The following is a 23123-nucleotide window of genomic DNA, read 5'->3' as shown; positions in this document are numbered from 1 at the left end:
TCCTTGTTCACACTCTGGCCTCCCTGATGCTTCTGGAAGCCCCCAGGCTCCATCCTGCCCTGAACGTTGGCCATGACCCCTGCCAGACCCAAGCTTTCCTCGGCTCACAACTGCCTCCTTCTGCCGGTTAGGTCTCAGCTCCTGGCTCCAGCGTAGCCCCACCCCTGTCATTCTCAGGCCCATTTTAATGCTTTATTTTCTTCGCAGTGCTTCCCTGGAATATTATCATCAGCTGACTTGTGTCCGTGGGCTCCCGCCTTGGGTGTGACTCCCGTGACCACCCACTGTGCCCGGCACCTAGCACTGTGGGTGCTAGAGAGAGGGTTGTGGTCTCAGTGTCTGAGGGCTGGGGGGTCCCTGGGTCACCCTGGCCTTTGGACGTGATGACAGCCTCGGCCTAGGCCTCGTGTCTCTCCTGAAGCACTGGCCGCCTGGCCCCCTACCCTCCACTGCGGCCTCTCTGCAGCCGTCAGCCTGAGCTCGTGGCCGTGACCCACAGGGCTGTAGGGCCGGCAGGTCCCCCAGGTGGCCGTTTGTGGATGGGGGAGCCGGTGTGCTGGGAGCTGTCACACTAAGTTTTCAGTCTGCCGCAGCGGACTCAGTCCTTGTCAGGCCTCCTGTCTTCACTCTGCCCGTCCGCCACCCCCCTCAGCAGCGTTCATGTTGCCGCCCGGGCTTTGGTCGGGCAGCTCTCTGGCATTGAGGCGGGTGGTTGAGCCTGCTTGCGGGGGTGGGGGAGGTGCCCAGCTGCCAGATTCCCCTGGGCGTTCAGAGGGCTAGTCCAAGAGAGGGCTCAAGAGTCAGGTGGCTCCGCCTCTGCTGCTTGTTTGTGGCTGACCTCGGGCAAGCTACCCAGTCCCTCTGCCTCAGTGTCCCCACTTGTGGAATGGGCTGCGGCGTCAGCAACCTCATAGAGGGCTTATTATGAGGACTGATGAGGCAGTGCACGTGGAACAAGTAGGTCACAGTGCCCGGCACGTAATAGGGGCCCAGCAAAGTGTGGCTTGTAGTTACCACCGTCCAAGGGGAGCAGTTGGCCTGCCTTCCCCAAGGAAATGCTTCTGAGACATGCACCCTCATCCAGTAAGCTGGGGGGCTGGGAGCCTGGGCCAGAGGGGCTGGAGCGAGGGAGGGAGGAGAGGGCCTCAGCATCCCAGGCCTTTTCCCTGCCTTGTAGGCCCAGCCCTTCCTCAGTCCCACACAGAGGGGTGGGTTTCCTAGAGCTGCTGAGCCCATCTTCTCTCCAGGCCAGACAGTGTGACCACTCTGGCACTGGACTGGCCCAGGTCCCCCTAGCCCATCTAGGCTTCTGTGGGCCCAGGGACCAGGAGGGAGGGAGAGCCACGGTTCTTGAAGGTCTGTGCCTTCTTAGTTAGCTCCCCCCACGTTGGGGAGATGTGGGTTCGGGGCACCCCGGGGAGCCTGGTCATATTTAATACTGTTTGCCGAGAGGAGGGAGGTAAAGCGGTTATAGCACCCTTTGCCCAGTGGCTTGGCCTGTGGGGTAGTCACCGCATTCTAAAGTGATTTATCATTTCATCAGTTCATTCAATCACCCACCCACTTGTTAATCCATCCACCCACGTATCCACCCTCCCACCAGAACATCTACCCATCCAACCACAAAACCAACCAGTACACCCACCAGACACTGGCCAGCCATCCTACCCATTCATCATGCATCCATCCATCCTCCCACCCACCCATCCATTTATTTAATCTGTCCAGCCCTTCCTTCCTTCCATCCATCCTTCCTTCCATCCATCCATCCATTGACCCATCATCCATCCATCCACCCATCCATTTATTTATCTGTCCATCCATCCTTCCTTCCATCCATCCATCCACCCATCCGTTTTTATCTGTCCAGTCCACCTTTCCTTCCTTCCTCCCTCCCTCCATCCCTTCTTTCCTTTCTTCCTTCCATCCATCCATCTTAACCAGTCTCCATCCATCCATTTATTTATCCGTCCAGTCCATCCATCCATCGGTCCATTCATCTCTCTGTCCATCCATCCATCATCCAGTTGTCTATCCATCCATCCACTCACCCACCCAGCATAGATTTCTTGCATGTCTTCTCTGAGCGAGTATTGAACACAGTACACGGTGTCTGACTTTCTGGGGGTTTTGCAGGTGAAACTTTTGAGACTTCCTGCCTTGTCTCTTTGGCTCTGTCCTTATTTCCTTCCTGTTCTTATTCTCACTTACTCTTTCCCCATGTCTATCCCTTCGTCTGTCTCCAAGTCTGTCAGGCTGTCTTCCCCGAGTCCTTCCTTCTCTCTGTCTGTCTGTCCCTCTCTTTCCCTCTGTTGTCCCCGTCCCCTCCCTCCTGGCCTCTCTTTCCTCCTTTTCCCCAGCCTCCTCCATCCTCACTCTATCCAGGCCCCACTCCCTTAGGGTAAAAACTTCCCCTGTCCTCCGCCCCCACCTGCCTGCCTGCCCGCCCGCCCGTGGTGCTCAGGACTGACGTTTTGTTTGATGAGATGCCAGTGAGGTAGTGTCTGGGTTTTGTTAAATGTCATAAATGAATTATTAATCCTCTCTTGGGCGGGAGTACTGCCCCCCCCAGCAATGTCAGTAGAGACCTGTGGTGTGGGGGGCACTCCAAGGACTGATGGGAACCTTAGTCTTGGTGACCCCTCCTTGGCCAGCCCTAGGGTGGCCCTGAGAACCCCTCGCCCAGCAGTGGCCAAACGAGAGCCCACCCCTCCCCCCCGCCATCCACTCCTTCAGTCCTGGCCATCCTAGCCCTCCTGAGGCCCTGGGCCCCGCCTGCCACTGCCAGGCACTTAAACTGCATCTCACAGTTTCTAATTCATCACCCCGTGAGAAAGGCAGTCCTCAGCCTATTTATCTTTACATTTTTATTTATTTAATTTTGGCTGCATCGCTCAGCCTGCGGGATCTTAGTTGCCCGACCAGGGATTGAACCTGCGCCCTCAGCAGTGAAAGCACGGAGTCCTGACCACTGGACTGCCGGGGAATTCCCAGTACTCGGCCCATTTCAAGAATGAGGAAGTGGGCTCAGTGGAGAAGGGATTGGGGGCCACCCTGCCAGGAAGGGGTGGTGGTTCGAAGCCTGAGCTCCCTGTCCCTCCTCCTGGCCACCAGGTGGTCTTGTTTCCTGCTTGGGGGAATGGAAGGAGACCCTCTCCACAGGCTTCAGAGAGGATGGTGGACGTCGAGCTGGGTCCCCATCGCTGACAGATTTGCTTACCTTTCCGGACTCGGGTGACGGAGCTCTTGATCCGGCTCCTGGCTGCACCTCCCCACATCCGTCAGCCACCCCGAATCAGACGACCTACCTCTTCCTTCCACAGTCATACGTTTTTCTTTCGCTCTGATCACCTTGTGTTTGCTAAGTTCCCTGTCCCCAGAGGACAGGGGCAGGGGGTGGGCAGAGCATGGGGACTTGCGGTGGACTAGCCCTGACCCTCCCACCCTGAGGGACCACAGGTGATCTTTCAGACCAGGGGCCGGCCTGAGTCACCTCAGTGTCCCCTGGTCGTGCCTGAGCCTGGCACATGGGCTATGCTGTTTAAATGCTTGTGAAATAAACGTGGGGAAGGTCTGAATTCTGGGAGGGTCCTATACCTGGAGGGAGGGGCAGGCGCGGGGACCACACCTGGGGGTGGGAGCCACCTGCCGGGGCTCCATCCTGGCTCTGCCACCTGCCGGCTGTGACTCAAGTGGGCAAGCGATGAGATCCTCGGAGCCTGTTTCCTTGTCTGCACACGGGGGTGATAACCGTACCGTCTCCCAGAGTTGCTGTGTGGAGTAGATGAATTCATATAAACGAACATATGCTACCTGCTTCGAGCTTGGTGCAGGTGGTAGGTCCTTCCACTGCTATAAGGTGTTTCGCTAAGAAGGGTCCACAGCCTGGGGGTCCCGCAGGGCTAAGCCAGAGTGTGTGCAGCCCCTGGTGAGGGGTTGGGGGAAAGCAGCAGGAGGTGCAGGTGCCTCTCTTTGCCGTCCCCCCCCTTGTCCCCCGTCTCATCTCTGAAGCAGTCTCCCCCGGCCCTGCCCCAGACCTGGGAGACAGATCAGGGCTAATGGGTCCTAATTATAGCCCCTCTGGGGGTCGATGGAGCCCCGGGCCCTGGAGGGGCAGGGCTGGTGCGTGAGGGCACGGCCGCCTGGCTGGAAGGGCTGGGGGGCAGCAGGGAGCTGGCAGACAAGGAGTCTTGAGGCCGCTTCCCCTCAGGACCCTCCCCCAGGGCGGGGGGGCTCCCGCCTTACTGGTGGCTGGGTACCCTGAGGAGGCACAGGGCTGGGCTCCGGGAGGGGCCGATGGGCACTGGGAAGGATTGCTTGGCTGTGACTCTCCAGGTCTGGTTTTAGAAGAAGCTCAGGGCTGGTTGCAAAAGAGGGAGGAGGGGGGCAGGGCTGAGTGGGAATCATGGGGGTGTCGGGGAGCAGCGTCACAGGGGGTCAGCCCTGGGCGTCCTCAGGGCCACCAGAAGCCGTGCGGTGGAGGAAGATGGGGGTGGGCAGGGTGGGGTCCCTGTGGTTGTGTGCCAGCTCTGGAAGGGCCCTGGAGGAGGGATTTAACCAGACAGATGGCCCTGGGCCGTGAGGTCTTCTGGGAGTGGAGGAGGGGTCTGTCCAAGGGCAGAGGGCCTGAGGACTTCTCCTCCGAGCCCTGTCCTGGGCGTGGGTTAGGGCTAGAGGTGCCCCTACCTCCTTCCCAGGCAGGGTGGGGCGCAGCCCATGGGAGATCCCAGGCTTCCTTCTAGAACCTCCCGTGGCCTCCTGTGCATCCATGGTCTGTGCTGCTGGCCGGTCAGTCTGTGACCGTGTGCTGGGCTGGCCTTCCCAGTCTGGGGACTGCGCTGCTGAGGGGACAGGGGACGTGGGGAGATAGCAGGAGGCGGGAGAGAGAGGCCCCCTCCCGGTTGCATCAGCTGAGCCCGTTACATAACCGAGCTGGGCACGGCTAGCGTGCGGGGGTGGCTTTCCCAGGCGGTCTCTTTGCAGCTCCGGGGGAGGTGGAGGCCGGTGGGAGAGTGGGCAGGCGTGGACGGGCATCTCCTCGTCAGCCTGGCTCCCCGCCAGCCATGTCACTGTCCCCAGAGCCCTCCACTCCAGGGTGACTGGGGGTCCCTATGAACGTTTCCAACTGGCCCCGAAATCCTTGCCTCTCCCTTGCCAGGGCTCAGGGGACAGGATGGGCTCGAGTCCTGCTGCCCTAGCCTGGCTCCCCTCAAAGCCTGCCCACGTTAAACCCAGCTTCGGGCCTGCCCTCGCTGCCCGCCCCGTGGGCCGTAGCCCTGGCCAGGGCCACAGCATCTGTGCCCACCACGTGGTCCTGTCCTCAGCCCTGCGCCTGTCTGCCATTCAGGACCGCTGAGCTGGCTTCCCGGGGAAGGCCAGCGCTCAGGCCACCCTCGTGTCACCTGCACGGCAGCTCCCTCACCTGTCTGGAGTTGGTCTCTCTCTGTGTCTGTGTTTGCCTGGCAGGATGGGGAGGGGACTGAGACTTGGGCATGCCCTGTCCCCGTGGACTCCTGGGGGGGGCCGGACAAGACAGGGCTAGCACTTGCTTCCTGGGGGGCAGGGCCACAGGCCCCCTGGCAGCCCTGGAGGAGGGCCCTGGGGCAGAGGGGCGCTGAGACAGAGGGTGCAGCCCCCGCCTTCCCTGGGTAGGGGTGTGGTACGTGTGGGAACTGGCCCTCCAGGTGTGGGCGGGACGGGCATTCACTGGGCCACCAGCATCACCAGCGCCCTCTAGCCGCACCCAGAGTGTGGTGATGGGCGCCTTCCCCCTCCCCTCTGGGGACTCTAGGGGGCAGGGTCCCAGGCCCTGGGGTGGACCCCTCTGGACGATGGGCGATGTTGGAGCGCCCAGGGTGTGTCCAAGCATCTGTGGGTCTGGCGCGTTCAACAGCCAGGATGTTTTACTCTAAAATTTTTAGACTTCCTGGGTGGGGTTGGGGGCCTATCATTTAAACCCGATTCAGTGAGGACACTGCCCATTTCCCATATGAGAGTCCCCTGCGTGGCCCTGGGACTTTCTGCCCTCCTAAGGGTCTCCCAGGGTGGCAGCCCCACAGTGGGGTCCCGCTCGAGGCAGACCCCAGACCGAGCGAGACTCCCTGTCGTGTCCCCCCACCCCCGTGCACATGGGCAGTGAAGGCCGTGGGATGGGGGATAAGCTGCTGGTGTGGAGGCTGGCTGGCTTGTGGACCCCTTTTGTGGACTCTTTGGAGGTTGTGCCGGTGCCTACTGGAAGCTTCCTTCATCCCTGGCAGGCAGATGCATAGCTCTAGTCTGGGTGGCTTGTTCTTGCGGTGTCTTTTTGCTGCCGTCTGCCCCCAAGAGGGCCCTCCCGCTCTCCGCACCCCCAGCCCTGGGGCCCACGTCTGGTCCCAGGAACCCAGGGCTCGTGCCCTTTCTCACCCCTGACTTCCTGGGTGGGAGTTAGGCCCCAGCCACGGGCTCCCTTTGGGGGCAGCAAGAAGCATGTAGCCTGCAGCTTCTTCTAAGATCCCCACGTGACACACCCGCCTGTTCCCCCCAGCCTTTCCAGTGCGTGAAGGAATGAGGATTCAGGAAAGGCGGGCAGCTTCTAGAAAACCCACCTCTCTGTGGACCGTCACATCGTCCCGAGCGCCCAGCGGAGTGTGTTTGGCATCCTGCTGTGTGTGTCCGGGTACCTGTGACGGGGAGTGGGCCTGGCAGGTGCGGGTGGGGACCAGGCAGCGGGGGGCAGTGTGGTCCTCGAATCCCCATTAAGGGGAGCCCTGACATCCCCCGCGCTGGTCTCTCCTCCAAGCTCCCGGGCGCTTGCTCCAAGGCACCAGGTGGTCCCAGGGGGATGTGACCTGTACGTCCCTGTCATCCTGCACTCACAGGCTCTCTCCTGGCCACGCCGTGGCCCTCTGGAGGGCGGAGGTGGGCCTCGACCCCTCCCTGGGCCAGCTGGAGATGGCTTTGTGACTCCGTGGGGCTGCTTTCTCCCTGGGGAGCCATGTCCACAAGGCCTCTTATTTGGTCATTTGTTGTTTTTTTTTAAAATTTTTTAAATCTATTTTATTTTATTTATTTATTTTTGGCTGCGTTGGGTCTTCGTTGCTGCGGCGCGGGCTTTTCTCTAGTTGTGGCGAGCGGGGGGGGGCTACTCTTCATTGCGGTGCGCGGGCTTCTCATCGCGGTGGCTTCTCTTGTGGAGCACGGGCTCTAGGCACACAGGCTCAGTAGTTGTGGCCCGCGGGCTCTAGAGCGCAGGCTCAGTAGTTGTGGCGCATGGGCTTAGTTGCTCCGCGGCATGGGGGATCTTCCCGGACCAGGGCTCGAACCCGTGTCCTCTGCATTGGCAGGTGGATTCTTAACCACTGCGCCACCAGGGAAGCCCTGGTCGTTTGTTTTTGCTTCAGTTTCCCAAGCACTGTCATAGCAGGGTAGGTGGTTATTGTTCCATTTTACAGGTTGAGAGGAGGAGAGGCCCAGAGAGGTGGGGTGATGTGACACAGCCCAAGGGGCTGGGGTTCCACTCCGCGGGTCTGGGGGTGGCTTTGAGGGGTTGGGGCAGGGGAACTAGATGGAGAAGGCGGGGAGGGGTGGGGATAGGCTGGGGAGGGCAGGCTGGCCGTGATCCGGCACAGTTGGGTGGTAGAGGAACTGACTGTCCCAGCGGGCCCTGCCTCTCACTCTGTGTCCCTGGGGGTCTTCCTGAAGGAAGCAGCGGAGTAACCCCGTCTCCCTTCTGATTCTTCCAGAAGAAGAAGATGGTGGCCTTGAAGGTTTCGATGACTTTTTCCCTGAGGAGCACGTGAGCCTTCCCAAGAAGAAGAAGTCCAAGAAGCTCAAGGACAACAGGTCCAAAGGGACGAGGAAGAAGAAAGAGGTGAGTGGGGCTGGGCCACGCGGGCGTCCTGACTGCTCCTCCTGGGCCTGTGGAGAAAGACGTGGGCTCCCGGGACCATCTGGCAGAGGGGTGCCTCCCGAGAGCTGAGCCTGAGTGAGAAACACCAAAACCAGTGTCTGGTGTGGGCAGCGTCCCCACGGACACCTGCCCCGAGATGTATCTCAAGTGTCCTGTCCTTTTTTTTTCTTTTTTTTTTTGGCCGCGCAGCACTGCTTGCGGGATCTTAGTTTCCTGACCAGGGACTGAACCCGGGCCACGGCAGTGAGAGTACGGAGTCCTAAGCACTGGACCGCCAGGGAATTCCCAAGTGTACTTTTTTATTTTTGGCTGCGTTGGGTCTTCGTAGCTGCGCGCGAGCTTTCTCTAGTTGTGGCGAGCGGGGGCTACTCTTTGTTGAGGTGCGCGGGCTTCTCATTGCGGTGGCTTCTCGTTGTGGAGCACGGGCTCTAGGCGCGCGGGCTTCAGTAGTTGCGGCACGTGGGCTCAGTAGTTGTGGCTCGCGGGCTCTAGAGCGCAGGCTCAGTAGTTGTGGCACACGGGCTTTGGTGCTCTGCGGCATGTGGGATCTTCCCGGACCAGGGCTCAAACCCGTGTCCCCTGCACTGGCAGGCGGATGCTTAACCACTGCACCAGCAGGGAAGTCCCTACTGTGTTCTTAAACAGGGTGTGCTGGGGTGTTTATTCTTTTCTCCTTGGTGTCTGTCCTGGGCCATGACAACATGGGGTCCCCGGCGCTCCCTCCTCTTCACTGGAGGCCCCTATTCCCGCTTGCACCTGTGTCCACTGCCTCTGTGCTCTTGGTGGTGCCTTCCGCTACCCCCTCCGTATCTGCCTCCTGCCAGCTGTCTGTTCCTCTGGTTTGCTGCTTCCAACCTGTTGTGAGTTGGAATCCTGGTGAGCAAGATACAAATGGGAGAAGAGTAAGGAGACCCCGGTGAGGGATGGGTCTCCTATGAGTAACTCGTGTGAGCATTTCTAGAATGCCCCGCGTGGACTCACTTCATCCTCAACAACAACCTTGGGAGTCAGGGGCAGGGATGGTCATCACCACCCGACAGAGGGGGAAACCAGGGATGCCTCTTAGCTTAAAGCCCTCGGCGCTTGGAGGGGACGGTCATAGGGTCATAGGGCAACGTGGGGACTCCCGTCTCTCACCTTGTGAGAGCTGCCACCTCTCCTCGGCGTCACTCGATCCTTCTGGTGGCTTTATGGGGAGGGGCTGGTGTGCACCTTGCTTTACAGATGAGGCTCAGAGATGAACTTGCCAGGGGTCACAGCAACACAGCTGAGATCTGGCCCTGGGGATGTCCGGCTGCCCCCTGCCCCCCCAGCCTGGTCCTCCCCTGGCCCGCCTGCTCCGAGGGGAAGCGCTGTCGATCCTCTGGCCTTCTCGCCTCCCCTGCCCAGAGGAGACCCACCTGGCCCAGCCTCAGAGGGGAGGCGGTCGGGGGGTGTTATCGCCCTCGGTGGCCCCGGGACAGAGTAGCAGTGTGTGTGTGGGGTGCCCTGTGGAGATGTTCTGACGTGGCCTTAAAGGCCACCGTGGGCCTCTGGCTCGTCCCCTGCAAGGCTTTGTGCAGAGGGGCCCGTGGTATGACTTAACTCTGGAGGGTCCCTAAACAGGCTGCAGGGGCAGGAGGGAGGAGACTCCTGAGGACAAAGGGCCTGTGATGGTGGGCAGGCGATGGGTGGTGGAGTTTCTTCCCCACATCTCCCCAGGCCACTGCCCACACCTGTCTGAGCCTTGCCTCTGTGTCTGTAGTAAGGGGAGCATCACCTATCCACACCCCCCTGCTTGTTTGGGGGCAAATCAGATATGGGCCACCAGGGCGTCTTCACGTGAGAGGTGCCACGGGGAAGGCCAGTGGCCCTCGGGGGCATCCAGGGTGTCAGCCTGCAAGCGTCTGGAGGGCAGGGCCTGCCCTGGGTCCCCATAGTGGTTGGCCCCTGGCTGGCCTGCCTGGAGCTCAGGGACTGCGGCAGGGAGGTGTCAGCAGCACCTCCTCCAGCTGGAACCACGCAGGTACGTCCTGCCTGTGTTCTCTGGTGAGCTTGGGGTCAGCATTTCTTACCAGGTCCGCCCCCTGTTCGGCTCTCCTGGCTCCCGGGAAGGACCTCCTTAGGACAGCTGCCCTGTCCAGGCTCCTGGCCAAAGCTGCCCCGAAGCCTCTCCCTGCCCGCTTGCAGCCACACCCGGCTGTCCGTCTCCTCTGGCGCGCATAGACGACCCTTTCTCCCCCCAGAGGGACCCTGAGCCTCCTCCGAGCCCAGCACTGCCCCTGTCCGATGCCACCCTCCATCTCTGTTGCCCCTCAGCTTTGTTCTCACTGCCTGGGCTCCTGGCATCCTTCCAGGATTGACAGGTCTATACCCTCCCGGGACACCCCACCCCTAACCCCGCGGCTGGTACGTGGGCTGCACGTGGGCAGGTTGTGAGCTGCCGCTTCCTGTCCCCATTATCCAGGAGGGGCAGTGGAGGCAGGAGAGGGGAAGGGGGGGTGGCCCATGCCTGGAGGCTCCCCCCACACCCCCGAGGGAGGTGCTGTGGACCGGGTCCCCCTGCTGTGGGGAGGGGGCTCTGAATTCCCTGCTGCAGCTCTCCTCAGCCCCTCCCACACCCTGGCCCGCAGGTCTGTCTTTGTTGGGGGCACAGGTTAGATGGCTTAGGGCCGGCGGGGCCCTGGGATGCAGGGGCCGACTTCCCGGTTGAAGCTCTGAAATCTTGGCTCTGTTGTGGCCACTGCTGTCAGCCCTCAGACCTGATGCTCTGTGGATGCGGGGTGGAGGTAGATTCTAGGGTCCCGGGGCATCCCGCGCAAGCACCTTCTCCCCAGCGATTTCTCTCCCTCTCCCGAAGCTTCTTTCTTGGGAACTGGGAGGGAGGCTCTCGTCTCTCACTGCTGTGGTCTGAGCATGGCCTCTGTGCTGTATCCATCTCTTCCTGGGTCTCCCTTGCCCTCCTTCTCCCTCCTCTGCATGTCTTCTCCGCCCCCCTCCCCCCCACCTCCGTCCCTTCCTCTCTCCTCCTCTCCTCCATTCCACTCTCCCTCCCCTCACTTCCTCTCCCTCTTTCCTTCCTCTCTCTACTGAGATGCAGTTCCTGGATCTCAAAGGAGATGGAGGCCAGGGTAGACTGGAGGGCCCCGCAGATGACCGGGCAGTGCCAGCCAGGCCCCCAAGGTGGCCCTTGGGCCACTGCTGCGCCCTCCCCAGCGTTGCTGAGAGTCTGGCTTGGCAGCTCTCAGATATCAACAGTCTGAGCCAGAGAGCAGGGTCCTGGCCGCCATGTGCACACTGCCCGCCCGCCCGCCTGCAGAGCCCAGTCCTCGGGATGTGGGGAGGGGAATGTCACCCCTTTTCTCCTTTTCATCTCCAACCAGGTGGCCCCAACACAAGGCGCTGGGTGGAGGGAGCAGAGGGCCCCCGGTGGTGGAACCCATGTAGCGGCAGGTTTTTTGGGGGTGGGGTGGAGGGACAGGCAGCAAGTCGTGAATTCTGATTTACATAAAATAACCGGGGCTTCGGCCGGAACCTGAGCATATGCAGATGAAGCTCCTTGTCAGACCCAGCGCAGGAGGGAGAAAGGATTTCAACCTGTGCTGCAGCGGTTACCATAGCAACCAATTATTCAGTGCTAAATTATAACTGTTTATAACACTCGTGAATGGGAAGGCTCATATTTCATTCTTTCTTTTTCCCTCTCAGTCTCGAAGGACCCCAAATTGAGAATGACCAACTCTCTGAGTCCTTCCTTTTGAGTTTAAGTGCCTGCGTTTTAGAGAGGTGTGGTGTGTGCTGAGTGCTGGGCGTAGAGGGAAGGGAGAGAGGGATGCGAGGCCTGGATCGAAAGACATCTGCAGAGCTGGGGGAGGAAGGGTGGGCTTAGACTGCCCGCTCGGGGTCCCCAGGGCCTTCACGGGTGGCACGCTGTGCCTTCAGTGGGCCCGGGGCTCAGGGCAGAGACCCCTCCTCCCTACCCCCAGTTCCTCGCATACTCAGCCTGGGTGTAGGATTGAAGGCAGCTTTGCAGATGGGTTCTGTTGGGACTCCAAGTTCCCTTAGATCCTTCTGCCATCCAGGGCGTCCCCTATAGTCCTGCCCGGGGCTGCTGCAGCCCAGAGGGCACAGCATCAGGGTCACAGCCCCAGCTGGTCCTGATGTTCAGAGCCCACCCACAGTGTGGCTCGGGGCTCAGCTTGGTTCGGGGCTTTATTAGGGCATTTTTGCTCTGTGCCTGTGTCTCCTCCCTGAGTGTGGCTTGGCCCGCACTCTCCCCTGTAAGTTTCGAGATACCGAATGGTGAGCCTACTCCTGGTTCCTGGTCATTCCTCCCCTTCTTGCCACTGGCCGACCTGCATCCCTCCAGGTCCTGCTGTTGGGTCACTCCTCTTCGAGTTGTTTTCAGAACCACTCGCTGCCCTTCCGCTTGCCCCTTTCTCTGCAAGGGAAGATTTTGGAATAACAGAACACAGAAAAAAGGAGGCCCTGGTCTAGATGTGTCCAAACAGCTGGATACAGAGAGGCGCTGTGGGTACAGACTGATTGTACCATCGGGAAAACCATCTCCAAAGACCTGTCCTGCACCCCGCCCTCCACCAGCCTCCCGGGTGGGCAGGGGGGCTTGGACGAGATCGGGATGCAGGTGGGGGAGAAGGCAGGGCAGAGAGGGGATCAGGGAATGGGCGGGGAGCCGGGGAATTGAGGAATCTGCCTTCTCCTTGGCCAGGCTTTCCCCGGTGCAGGTAGACAGGGCAGGGAGGGGTCTGCGCCTTCCCTGAAACGAGGGGCTGCCGTCATTGTCGTCCCGTGCTGGGCCGCAGGGGTGCTGACTGTCCTGCTGGGCCGCAGGGGCGCTGACTGTCCTGCTGGGCCGCAGGGGCGCTGACTGTCCTGCTGTAGCTCCGGCTCATTCCTCGAGAAGAAACGTTGCCCTCCTGTCCCCCCCACTTAGCCCCGGAGTGGCTGCTGGACTAACACACTCCTGGCAGTGCACAGCTTGGGGCCTTCTGCCAGACGTGCTCCACCTGCCCGCACCCCCCCCACCACCACTGTGCACACGCACCGACAGGGCGTCTGCTGGAGGCGCCTTCCCCGCCCTCCCTGGAGACCTCCAGCTCCCTCTGGGCCCTGCGTTCAGAGCTGTGCTGGCCACTCCCCACCTCTCCTGCACTTGGGATGTGGCGTGCAGGCTCCCCAGCAGACACTCAGGGCACCTCCCCCTCAGGTGCGGTCACACAGCCCCTTCTGGGCGTCCTGCTGCCCGTCTGCACTGTAGTTGCTGCCCAGCTGCAGGCACTGTCCGTGCACTTGGCTTTAGTCCAGCCCCGATTTGCAGACACGAGGTGGGATGAGGCTCGTGTCCTCCGGTTTGTGGTCCTGGCTGCGTCTTCAGCTTCCGAGCAGAGTCGGGGGCATCATGGGTACTTGGGACTCTCCTACTTCAAAATGCTTAAGGCCTTCTCTCTCACGTGATCTCCTTTGTTCCTCTTACCGCCCTGTATAGCACCCCCATTTCACACACAAGGAGGCTGAGGTCAGGATGCTGCAGTGACTTTTTGCCCAATTCCGGACTAGCAAGGGTCAGAGCTCCGAGACAGTCTGTGTCCTGCAGCCTCCCCAGGGAGCCCCCGGACCCACCGTGGGTCCTCCTGTCTCTTCCCTGCTCTGGTTCGCGGGGTCCCCAGGGCAGCTGAGGGCCAGCCCCACGGCCCTCCCTCGGCCGGCCCCACAGCCTCTGTCCGCGGTGCTGAAGCCTGTGGCACTTCCCTCCTCCCATCCTTACCTGTGCGGGGGTGTGGCTGGGATAGAGCCTGTCTCTCAGGTCTATCGAAGGGTGCTCTTTCCAAGCTGGCCAAACGCTACATCCTTGGGGGAAATGGACATCCCTGTCTGACCCCTGCCTCCCCAGAGGACCGAGGCAGGGCTGGGAGCTGTGGCCATGAGCCCTGGGAACGGGATCGCGTGCAAGGCTGTCCTGCCCTGGGCAGGCTCCGGCAGCAGCCAGGAGCGGCGCACTGCCCCTGGAGCCCGCCCGGTGTGGCCGACCGAGTCAGTATTCCGGGAAGGCCCAGAGGCTCTGCTGCCTGCCAGCCACCAGCCAGCACACTGACTTAGCGGCTTAACGGGCATAAAAGGTTTGGGAGCCGAGCAGCAGGAGAGTCAGGAAGTGCAGGGACCCCACGGGTGGGTCCTTTCCCAGCTGTGTCTCAGGAAGAGTCTCCCTCCTGGGAAAAGACGCTCAACTCCACGGTGCGGCTGGAAAGGGCAGAGCGGGCGGGGGGCCTCCCAAGACAGACCCACTGCCCTTGCTGCCCTCCTTCTCTGCATCTGCTCCCTCCCCTGCCCCCTTCCTTCCTCTCCCTCCTCCCCGCCTTTCTCCTCCCTCTCCACCTCGTCTTTTGCCTCCCTCCCTCATTCCTCCTTCCGGAGCTCACATCCTTCATTTCTCCAGTTCTTTCTTCATCTCTTCCGTGCCTCTCTTTGCCGCCTCTAAACCGCCGGCATGAAGATGCCAAGTGTCATCTTCATTGGAGCGTCCGTGCCTGGCCTCTCCTGCAGACCCAGGCCGGGAGGGGCCTAATCAGCCTGCTTGCCTCTTGAAAAGCCCCAATACACAGCTTTCTCAGCTTTCTCGCAGGGGCAGTGCCTTTCTGATGGGGATGCTCTGTCTGTAAACACCCTTATCTCCATATAAATGGGCCATTTTCTGCCTGTATGGATGGAAACTGAATCGAGGAAACCAAGCTTAAGAGCTGCCTCAATTACTTTGTCTCATATTGAGATGAGCAGCCAGGGTTTGGCGCTGGGGAAGGTGGGCTTGTGCCTTCGCAGCGTCCGGAGAGCGCACAGGCAGATGAAACTGGGACGTGCTCTCTGTGTTAATCACAGGTTTCACTTGACACACACGACTCCATAGGATGCAAAGATGAACAGAGAGGAGAGGATCTGGGAGCCGGGGCGGAAGTTGGGGGCTCTTCTCCAGCGTGGACCGCATTTTGGTTTTTGGCTCTGGGCATGATATCCTCTCTACGAGCGCCTGGGTCCGAGTGCCGTCGCTGACACGCGATACAGTCCCAAAGCCCATAGAAACCTGAAACAGGGCCGTCTAAGCGGGCTGCACTGAGCTTGCCTGGTGGGGGCGTGTGTCTTCACCCGAGGCCTCGACTCACCTGCACAGCACCATTTGTCACCAACCAGTCATTGGGGACGAGACCCTTACCCCGTGCTGGCTCAGGGCAGCCCCTCTGTCTGGGATTTAGTGGTCTGGTGGGTGAGACTCTGCCAGGAGGCCGCTCTCAGGGCAGTGCTGCTGCCTGGGACTCTGCATTTTCTTTGGGCCCCTGTTGTTCTCACCGTCCACCTTTCTCTTCCAGGGGAGCAATGATGAGCTGTCAGAAAATGAAGAGGATCTGGAAGAGAAGTCGGACAGTGAGGGCAGCGACTACTCCCCAAATAAAAAGAAGAAGAAAAAACTCAAGGACAAGAAGGAGAAAAAAGCCAAGCGAAAAAAGAAAGATGATGATGAAGACGACAACGATGACGGATGCCTCAAGGTAACCCTGACGCCTGGCTGGGGGACCCTGCTTGGACGAGCTGAGCCTCCTGCTGTCAGCTCCCTGCCCTGCAGGAGCCCCTGTGGGCAAAGGACCAGAGCATCCTTTCCCACGAAGGGCCGTCGGGGCAGATGGGTGTGTGTGTGTGAGTGCACGCGCAGGAAGGTTGGACACAACTTTGTGAGAAATACCGTAGCCACAGGTCTCGGAGACACATTAGAAATAACAGTGGATGGCACTCAGGAGTTTGGGGAAGAAGTCGTGTGGCCTCTTGCTGATGTATTGTCAGCTGTTTGCCCAGCTTGAGCGGTCAGCCGTTTCTGAGGAGAGCGATGGTCTGAACTCAAGTTTGGTGTCAGGAACCTCTTGGTCGGAGCAGTTTGGGAGACTAAAACAAATGGAGCTTTCGCTAAGAAGAAGTGGCTGGACAGCTCCGCTTATGGTGGAAGGGGGCCTTAGCACGTGTTCCGAAATTCATCCCACGTGGGCACCCAGGAGAGTGTCCCAGGGAACGAGAGTCATGGAAGCTATAGCGATGGGCCTGCAGCTCTCCCCTGGGGAGAAGCCTCTTCCCGGTGAAAGTGGGGCATGATGTGGCCCCTGGAATGTCATGGCCGCTCCTTGCGGGGGGTGCTCCGCGGGGGTGGGGGGAGGGGCCGAGGGTAGGGCGGCAGATGGGCTCTGGGTCCTGGGTCTCTGGGTCGGGCAGGGGCAGATGGCAGATGACAGCACCTCATCCGGGAACCTCCTGCTGCCTTCGATCTTTGATGAGGCTCAGTTTGGGCTGGCCGTGGATTTGAAGATAAGTGCTCCGTAAATGCTAGCATGTGAGTTAGTGCTGGCGGTGTCCCGACACCCGGAGGGAGCTCGTTAGTTGGCAGGTGTGTTATGAGTCACCTGTGACTGATGACAGCTGAGAAGCTGACAGATTTGGAAGATGAACTTACAGGAGTGATTCAGGGTCGTCCTGTAATAATGTCATCGCTCACTTGCTGCTCTACTTTGTGGTGGGAAGCTCCAGGACTGGCTGTGTGTCAGGAGCAGGTTGGCCAAGGGAGGGGGCCCCACGTGGGAGCACCTCTGAACTGCCACAGAGAACAGGAGGTCAGGAAGCGGGTCCCTTGGGGCCGAGGGAGGCCGTGTGTTCTGCCTGGGTGGCCTTCCCTTGCTGGAGCAGACGGCCCAACTCTGAGGGGCTTAGGCAGTAAAAGGGGTCTGTTGGATCAGCAGCCGTAAGAGTTGAGAGGCAAGGGGGCTTCCAGCTAGGGGGACCCAGTGGTGTCATCCAGGGCCCTGTTTCTTTGCCTTTGGAGGGTCAGCTTTGGGTTCAGGCCAGGCACCCTCGTGGCTTGGAATGTGTGTAGCAGCAGTGCAGGGCTTTGTGGACACCCCCTGCCCCATCCAGCAGGAGGGAAAGCTGGCTTGTGTCCTAGCTGTCCGCACAGGAGACCCAGGGGTGCCCCTGCCTGGACCGGTTGTGTCACATGCCCCCTGGATCAGTGACTGTGGCCTGGGATGGCGTGTGCTGATTGGTGGAATGGATCTGTGGGTGGGGCTGGCACAGCTCAGGGCTGCCTGGAGCAAATGGGAAATCGGGGTGAGGGCCCTGTTCCAAGCACCTGTGCTAACTCTGTCCCTCCTGTGACGTAGGTGCTGTTATCCCCATTTTACAGATGGGGAAACTGAGGCATAGAGAGATGAAGTAGCTTGTCCACCTCTCACTGCTAGTATGTGGCAGAGCCAGGATTGGAGCCTGCCTCTGTCCAGCAGGTTCCAATCTCATAGCCAGCACCACCGCCCACCCCTCCCTTCCTAGCCATCCGGGGTCTGCTTTGTGACCTGACACCTGGGCTGGCTGGCTGTCTTTGTGCCCTTGGGAACTCGCGCACCTCCCTGGGCTTCGGTGCCCCATCTGGAGAGTGAAGCAGGAGCCGAGGGACCCTCTCTGGGCTCTGCCCTGAGCTGGGCCACTGCCCTGACCAGGGCACACCTTCCTGGTCCCCGAACCCGCAGTGACCTGCCCTTTCACGAGGTCCAAGTGTGACTGTACTAGGTGATCTCCTGGGGTGGACAGAGTGAGTCCTGATATTATTCCTGCCCTGGACATGCACATGGCTTCCCCCCAAACCCCCACATTAGCCCCCCAGGCGTGTGGCCCGCACCCCGTCATGAGCTGGCTTCTGGGCCGTTCCCACTGATCAAGGGGCTGGCGGCCTGAGATGCTGTAGGATGTTTTCAGTGGTGGGTGAGAACTGCTCTCGTTAAGTTGCTGACATAATCCCCCTGCTTTTCCGAGGCGCCCTGGGTGGGGCCCTGGTGGGGGGTTCAGGGTAAAAGGACCCCCACCTCTCATTCCACCTCCGGCCTGTGTGTCCGTAGGAGCCCAAGTCCTCGGGGCAGCTCATGGCCGAGTGGGGCCTGGATGACGTGGACTACCCGTTCTCGGAGGCCGACTATCACACGCTGACCAACTACAAAGCCTTCAGCCAGTTCCTCAGGTGGGCCTCGGGGCCACCATGGCTGGGCATCCACGGAGACTGCCCTCGAGGCCTGCCTCCCCCGGGGGCACCAAGTGGGGTGGCCAGAGGGGCAGGGCCCCGGGCTCCTGGGGTGGGCTTCCAGGCTGACATTGACCCTGGGCAGAGCTGGCAGGAGGGGCAGGCAGGACCCTTCCATCTCAACAGGTGGTCCTGCTTTCCCTCGCTGGTCCTACCCCCAGGGATGGCAACCCCAGTCATTCCCAGGGGTCTTGAGCCCCCGTGGCCACACTCAGCTGTAAAAGAAATGGGACTAGACCCCTGCCTCTGGCCCCTCGGGTCTTACAGGGTCTGAAAACCCAATTAGAAGATCACCGGCCACATAAACAGGGAATCGGGAGCCTTGGGGCTGGACTGCTGTCTCTGTCTTGGTCCTCTTCCCTGCCCTCCTTTCTGCCCAGTTTTCCCAGTTTGCTGTATATGCCAGGTGTGGGACTTGGGAGAAGAAGGGTGGGCCCTGCGGGGGGTCACATGGGGGTCTCATCCCTTCCACGGGGCTGTCCTCACCTTCCTGCCTCTCCCCCCACGCAGGCCACTCATCGCCAAGAAGAACCCGAAGATCCCCATGTCCAAAATGATGACCGTCCTGGGCGCCAAGTGGCGAGAGTTCAGCGCCAACAACCCCTTTAAGGGCAGCTCGGCGGCGGCAGCCGCAGCAGCGGTGGCCGCGGCCGTGGAGACGGTCACCATCGCGCCTCCGCTGGCCATCAGCCCCCAGCAGGCACCCCAGCCTGTGCCCGTCCGCAAGGCCAAGACCAAGGAGGGCAAGGGTAAGGCTGCACCCAGTCCTGCTGGCAGAGGGCCCCCAGGCCCTACAGTCTGGGACAAACGGGCCCGTCTCTATCAAGGACCCAGTGCCTTGGTTGACCTTGGACCCACCCACCCTTCCTCAGCTGTGTTGTGGCATCTGCCCTGCCTCTCTCTTGGGGCTGCTGGCGAAGTGGAGGAGGCGGTGGGCTCAGAGCTTTGGGAGTTTTCCCAGGTGTGGAGGAGGGGACAGAGGTGTGGCCCGTGCTACTGGGAGTTAGGGGGCTCTTGGGTTGGAGCCTGCACCATTCCCAGGGGGAAGGGGTCCCAAGGTGACCCGTGGATCGCTCTCCTCTGAGCACCCGGCCCTTGGGGTAACGGATGTACGTGGGCGTGGGCGTGGACAGGGCCGCCTTCCCAGGGAGGCCAGGAAGGAGGTCCAGATACAAAATCAGACTCTGTGGTGGTGTCTGGGTGGGGAGAATAGGGACAGCAGAGGCTCTCTGCGACTTGAAGTTCTAGGGGAGGGACCTTTCTTCCCCGGATGGAGGATTTATGGCCCCACTGGGAGTAGGGACATTGATCTCCCCGGGGCTCTGAGTGGTGGTGTTGCCTGCAGCTCACCTTCCTGGGTGCCCTGACCTGGGTTTTTTTGGCTGCGTTGGGTCTTTGTTGCTGCACGTGGGCTTTCTCTCGTTGCGGCGAGCGGGGTCTACTCTTCATTGCGGTGTGTGGGCTTCTCATTGCAGTGGCTTCTCTTGTTGCGGAGCACGGGCTCTAGGTGCATGGGCTTCAGTAGTTGTGGCACGCGGGCTCGGTAGTTGTGGCTCGTGGGCTCTAGAGCACAGGCTCAGGAGTTGTGGCGCACAGGCTTAGTGTCTCCGCGGCATGTGGGATCTTCCCGGACCAGGGATCGAACCCGTGTCCCCCACATTGGCAGGCGGATTCGTAACCACTGCGCCACCAAGGAAGTCCCCTGACCTGGGTTTTGATGGGGGGGCAGAGCGGATGCTGGGGACCCCTTGTTTCTGCCCCAAGGAGCTTTGGTTTCTGGGATAATGCCTCCCTGTAGCAGGTCCCACAGGGGGCCCCAGTGGGTGAGTGACGCGGGCTTTAGAGACTGCTTCCGCTCCCCTCCCTTGCTGTCTGCACAGCCAGGCTTCTTTCTCATTTCCTGTCGGGCTCCAGCTGCTGAGCTATCGATTCCCTGAGCTGCCTATTCAGAGCCTGAAAAATTGAAATAGATTTTCCGTGGCGCCACTGAGGTTACAGCTGGGCTCGCAGACCCAGCTCTCTGTGTGTGATGTGGGCGGAGGAGGGCCTGGGGCGAGGCCATCTGCCTTTAGGCCCCCACTTGTCCTGCTCGGCCTGGTGGGAGAGGCTGCTGGGGGCGGTCATTACTCCCCAGGTGACTAATTGTCCTGTGACCAGTTCCATAAAAACAACCTCACCCCTGCTGGCCACCTGGGAGCCAGCATTTCCTGGGGATGATGGGCAGAGGCGAGGGCGGTCTTGAGTGGTGCTGGTGTGTGGGGTATGGCAGACAGCCCGGAGGCTGGCAGCTGGGGAAAGGGCTTCTTGCCCTACACATCCCTCCAGGGCCTAGGTATGGTCCGCAGGTGGGTCGGTGTGCCCTTAGTGGCCCGGAGGCTGGCAGCTGGGGAAAGGGCTTCTTGCCCTAGCACATCCCTCCAGGGCCTAGGATGGTCCGCAGGTGGGTCGGTGTGCCCTTAGTGGCCCTGGGGTCTGGTGGCTCCACTGGGGACAGCTCCTTTCTGGGGAGAGGGATGGGACAGGGCTGTTCCTAAGATGGCAGCACAGCGGCCAGACTGGGCCAGGGTTCTTCTCTGGCTTCCCCTCTGCTGTGCAAGGACGTCACCTTTCCGAGCCTCAGTCTTCTCATCCGAGAAGGGGCAGCGGCAGAAACCACCCTTTCCTTAAAGCGGGTTCTCAAGGCCAAGTGAGAGCATGGCGGTGAGTGAGTGAGCTGTGGCGGGCGCTGGCTATTCCACCGGTGCTTTTCAGGGCCTGGAGTGAGGAAGAAGATCAAAGGCTCCAAGGATGTGAAGAAAAAGGGCAAAGGGAGAAAGGTGGCCGGGCTCAAGTTCCGCTTCGGAGGGGTTGGCAGCAAGAGGAAGAAAGGCTCCTCGGTGAGTGCGAGTGTGAGTGTGTGTGTGTGTGTGTGTGTGTGTGCGCGCGCGCGAGTGTGAGTGTGTGTGCGTGCGTGTGTGTGTGTGTAACATGCAAAGGTTGGGTGACGTGGAAAGCAGGGCTATCAGTTCATTCTCCTGAACCAGGCAGGGGGCAGGTCTTGTACACACCATCCCCCCGCCCCTGCCCCAGACTCTCCCATTCTACATTCAAGCCTGCTGAGCCTGTTTCCCCACCTGACTGGTGAGGGGCTCAGCCTGGATCCTTCCAAGGCCCCCTGTAGCTTGGACTCTGGGTGGGTAGCTCTCCTGCCCACCTTGCTGAGCTGGGGGCTCAGTCCTGGCTCCTTCCGCCCCAACTGCCTCTCCATCTGGGCAGCAGGCGGGAGAGTCCTGGGGGGCGCCTGGATGCCCAGGTCTGCTGGGAGGGCAGGCCCCAGGAAGGTGGCATGTAGGCAGGATAGGGCTGGGCTGGAACCCTGCCCCTCCCTTGCCCTCCTAGGGCCAGCTCTGTCACCAGCTTTGGAATGACCCTAAGTCCGTGTCTGAGCCTTTGAGCCCTCTTTCTCCGGGGGTAGAGGCATTCACCCCCATCCTGCCCCTACAGGGCACCTGTTTCCCTCACCTGACCCAGCCCTGCGGAGGGGAAGAGATGGAAGCCATCTCTTTGTCCCTTCATAGGGGCAAGTGACAGGTCTCAAGTTTAGCTGCTGTGGAGGGGAGCACGGAGCAGCAGGCATGGTCCAGCCCGGAGCTGGTGGTCCAGCTCAGGTTAGCTTTTGAGCACAAACTAATGTGCTAGGCCCTCTGCTCCACCACGGTGGGCCCTGCTCTGGAGCTGCTCGCAGGCTGGAAGGGTTTGGGCACATGCGCTGGGAGAGAGCCAATGACAGGCAGATGGGACAGGTCGGACCTGGCACAAGGCTGTGCAACAGGTCTCATTAGGGAGAGATCTGGGAAGGCTCCTTGGGGGAGGTGTCCTTAGGGCTTCCCCTTGAGGGATGTGTAGGAGTTTGGCAGGGTGGAGGGCAGGGCCTGGGAGAGTTCCGGAGGTGGAAAGTGTGGGGAGGGTCTGAGGGCTGGAGAGCAGGGCTTGGGGAGGAGGGTGGAAGGCCATCAGGCTGGACCGGTGGGCTGAGGGTTTTCTAGCTGGGTGGAGGGACGAGATGAACCAGAGACAGACAGCACTGTGCCTCTGGAGCCTCCCCTGTGCCCTGCCCTGCCCCCCAGGCCTGCGAAGCCTGGAGATGAGCCCCCAGGGCTGGCTCCGGGCTCACAGCCCCCCCCCTCCCCCCCGCTGCCTCCACAGAGTGAGGAGGAGCAGCGGGAGGGGTCGGACTTGGACAGTGCCAGCATCCACAGCGCCTCCGTGCGCTCGGAGTGTTCTGCCCTGATGGGGAGGAAGAGCAAGAGGAGGCGGCAGAAGAAGAGAAGTAAGAGTCCTGTCTGCACGGTTCACATGGCCACCGCGGCGCATGTGGGCATGCAGAGCCCCCTCGGGGAGCGGAGAAGGGCACCCCTCAGCAGGAAGCCCCCCTGTGCTTCCTCAAGCACCCTGGCCTCTGTGGTTAGGAGAGGGGGTCCTGTCGAAGTGAGTCTGCATACGTTAGGGACCCGTGATGTGAGCCACCCCAGGGCATTTGCACTGGCAGAGGGGGGCACAGGAGGAGTTGCTTCTTAACCTCATCCACCCTCTACCCATGTATCCCCTCAGCCCCATTCCCCTACCCATCCTCGTTCCCCCTCTCCATCCTCGTTCCCTCCCTCCCTTGTCTTTATTTATCCAGCCATTCATCTTTCCATGCATTCACCCATCTTTCTTCTTTCCTTCCTTCTCCCTCCTTCCTTTCCTTTCCTTTTATCCATCTTCCATCCATCTCTTCACCCCTTTACTCTTTCAGTCCTGTTGACCCTGTCTGTCCACCCACCACCCAACATCTATTGAGAGCCTAGTATGCGCCAGGGCAGCCTGGCGTGGAGATTGGCTGTGCACTGGGAGTGGGAACAAGGCCCTCCATGACTGCCTCTGCCCCCTCCGCAGTTGATGACGGTGATGGCTATGAGACGGACCACCAGGACTACTGTGAGGTGTGCCAGCAGGGTGGGGAGATCATCCTGTGCGACACCTGCCCGAGGGCCTACCACCTCGTCTGCCTGGACCCAGAGCTGGAGAAAGCTCCCGAGGGCAAGTGGAGCTGTCCCCACTGTGTAAGCCCTTGGCAGACGCGCCGGGGCGGGATTTTGTCTGTGCCTGGCTTCCGGA

The 23123-nt window shown here is 60.7% G+C and overlaps 1 protein-coding gene across 4 annotated transcripts in view; it reads left to right on the top strand.

The window, feature by feature from the left end:
* CHD5 (chromodomain helicase DNA binding protein 5) overlaps positions 1–23123 on the top strand; it is a 65871-nt gene that overhangs the window by 2313 nt on the left and 40435 nt on the right. For 3 of the 4 annotated variants that reach the window (XR_010938890.1, XM_067718119.1, XM_067718106.1), the window contains exons 2-8: positions 7725–7852; positions 15247–15426; positions 17806–17924; positions 18495–18733; positions 20736–20860; positions 22170–22293; positions 22902–23068. Coding sequence is in view for 3 of the 4 variants with exons in the window: in XM_067718119.1 (XP_067574220.1) it covers positions 7725–7852; positions 15247–15426; positions 17806–17924; positions 18495–18733; positions 20736–20860; positions 22170–22293; positions 22902–23068 (1082 nt within the window). In the remaining variant the exon portion in view is untranslated. Of the gene's footprint in view, positions 1–7724; positions 7853–15246; positions 15427–17805; positions 17925–18494; positions 18734–20735; positions 20861–22169; positions 22294–22901; positions 23069–23123 lie in introns of those variants that run through there. The other variant, XM_067718129.1, reaches the window with a different exon arrangement.

This window comes from Pseudorca crassidens, chromosome 2 (assembly GCF_039906515.1).
Source record: "Pseudorca crassidens isolate mPseCra1 chromosome 2, mPseCra1.hap1, whole genome shotgun sequence".
In the NCBI taxonomy this organism is placed as follows: Eukaryota; Metazoa; Chordata; class Mammalia; order Artiodactyla; family Delphinidae; genus Pseudorca; species Pseudorca crassidens.
This window is presented reverse-complemented; position numbering and strand designations above follow the sequence as displayed.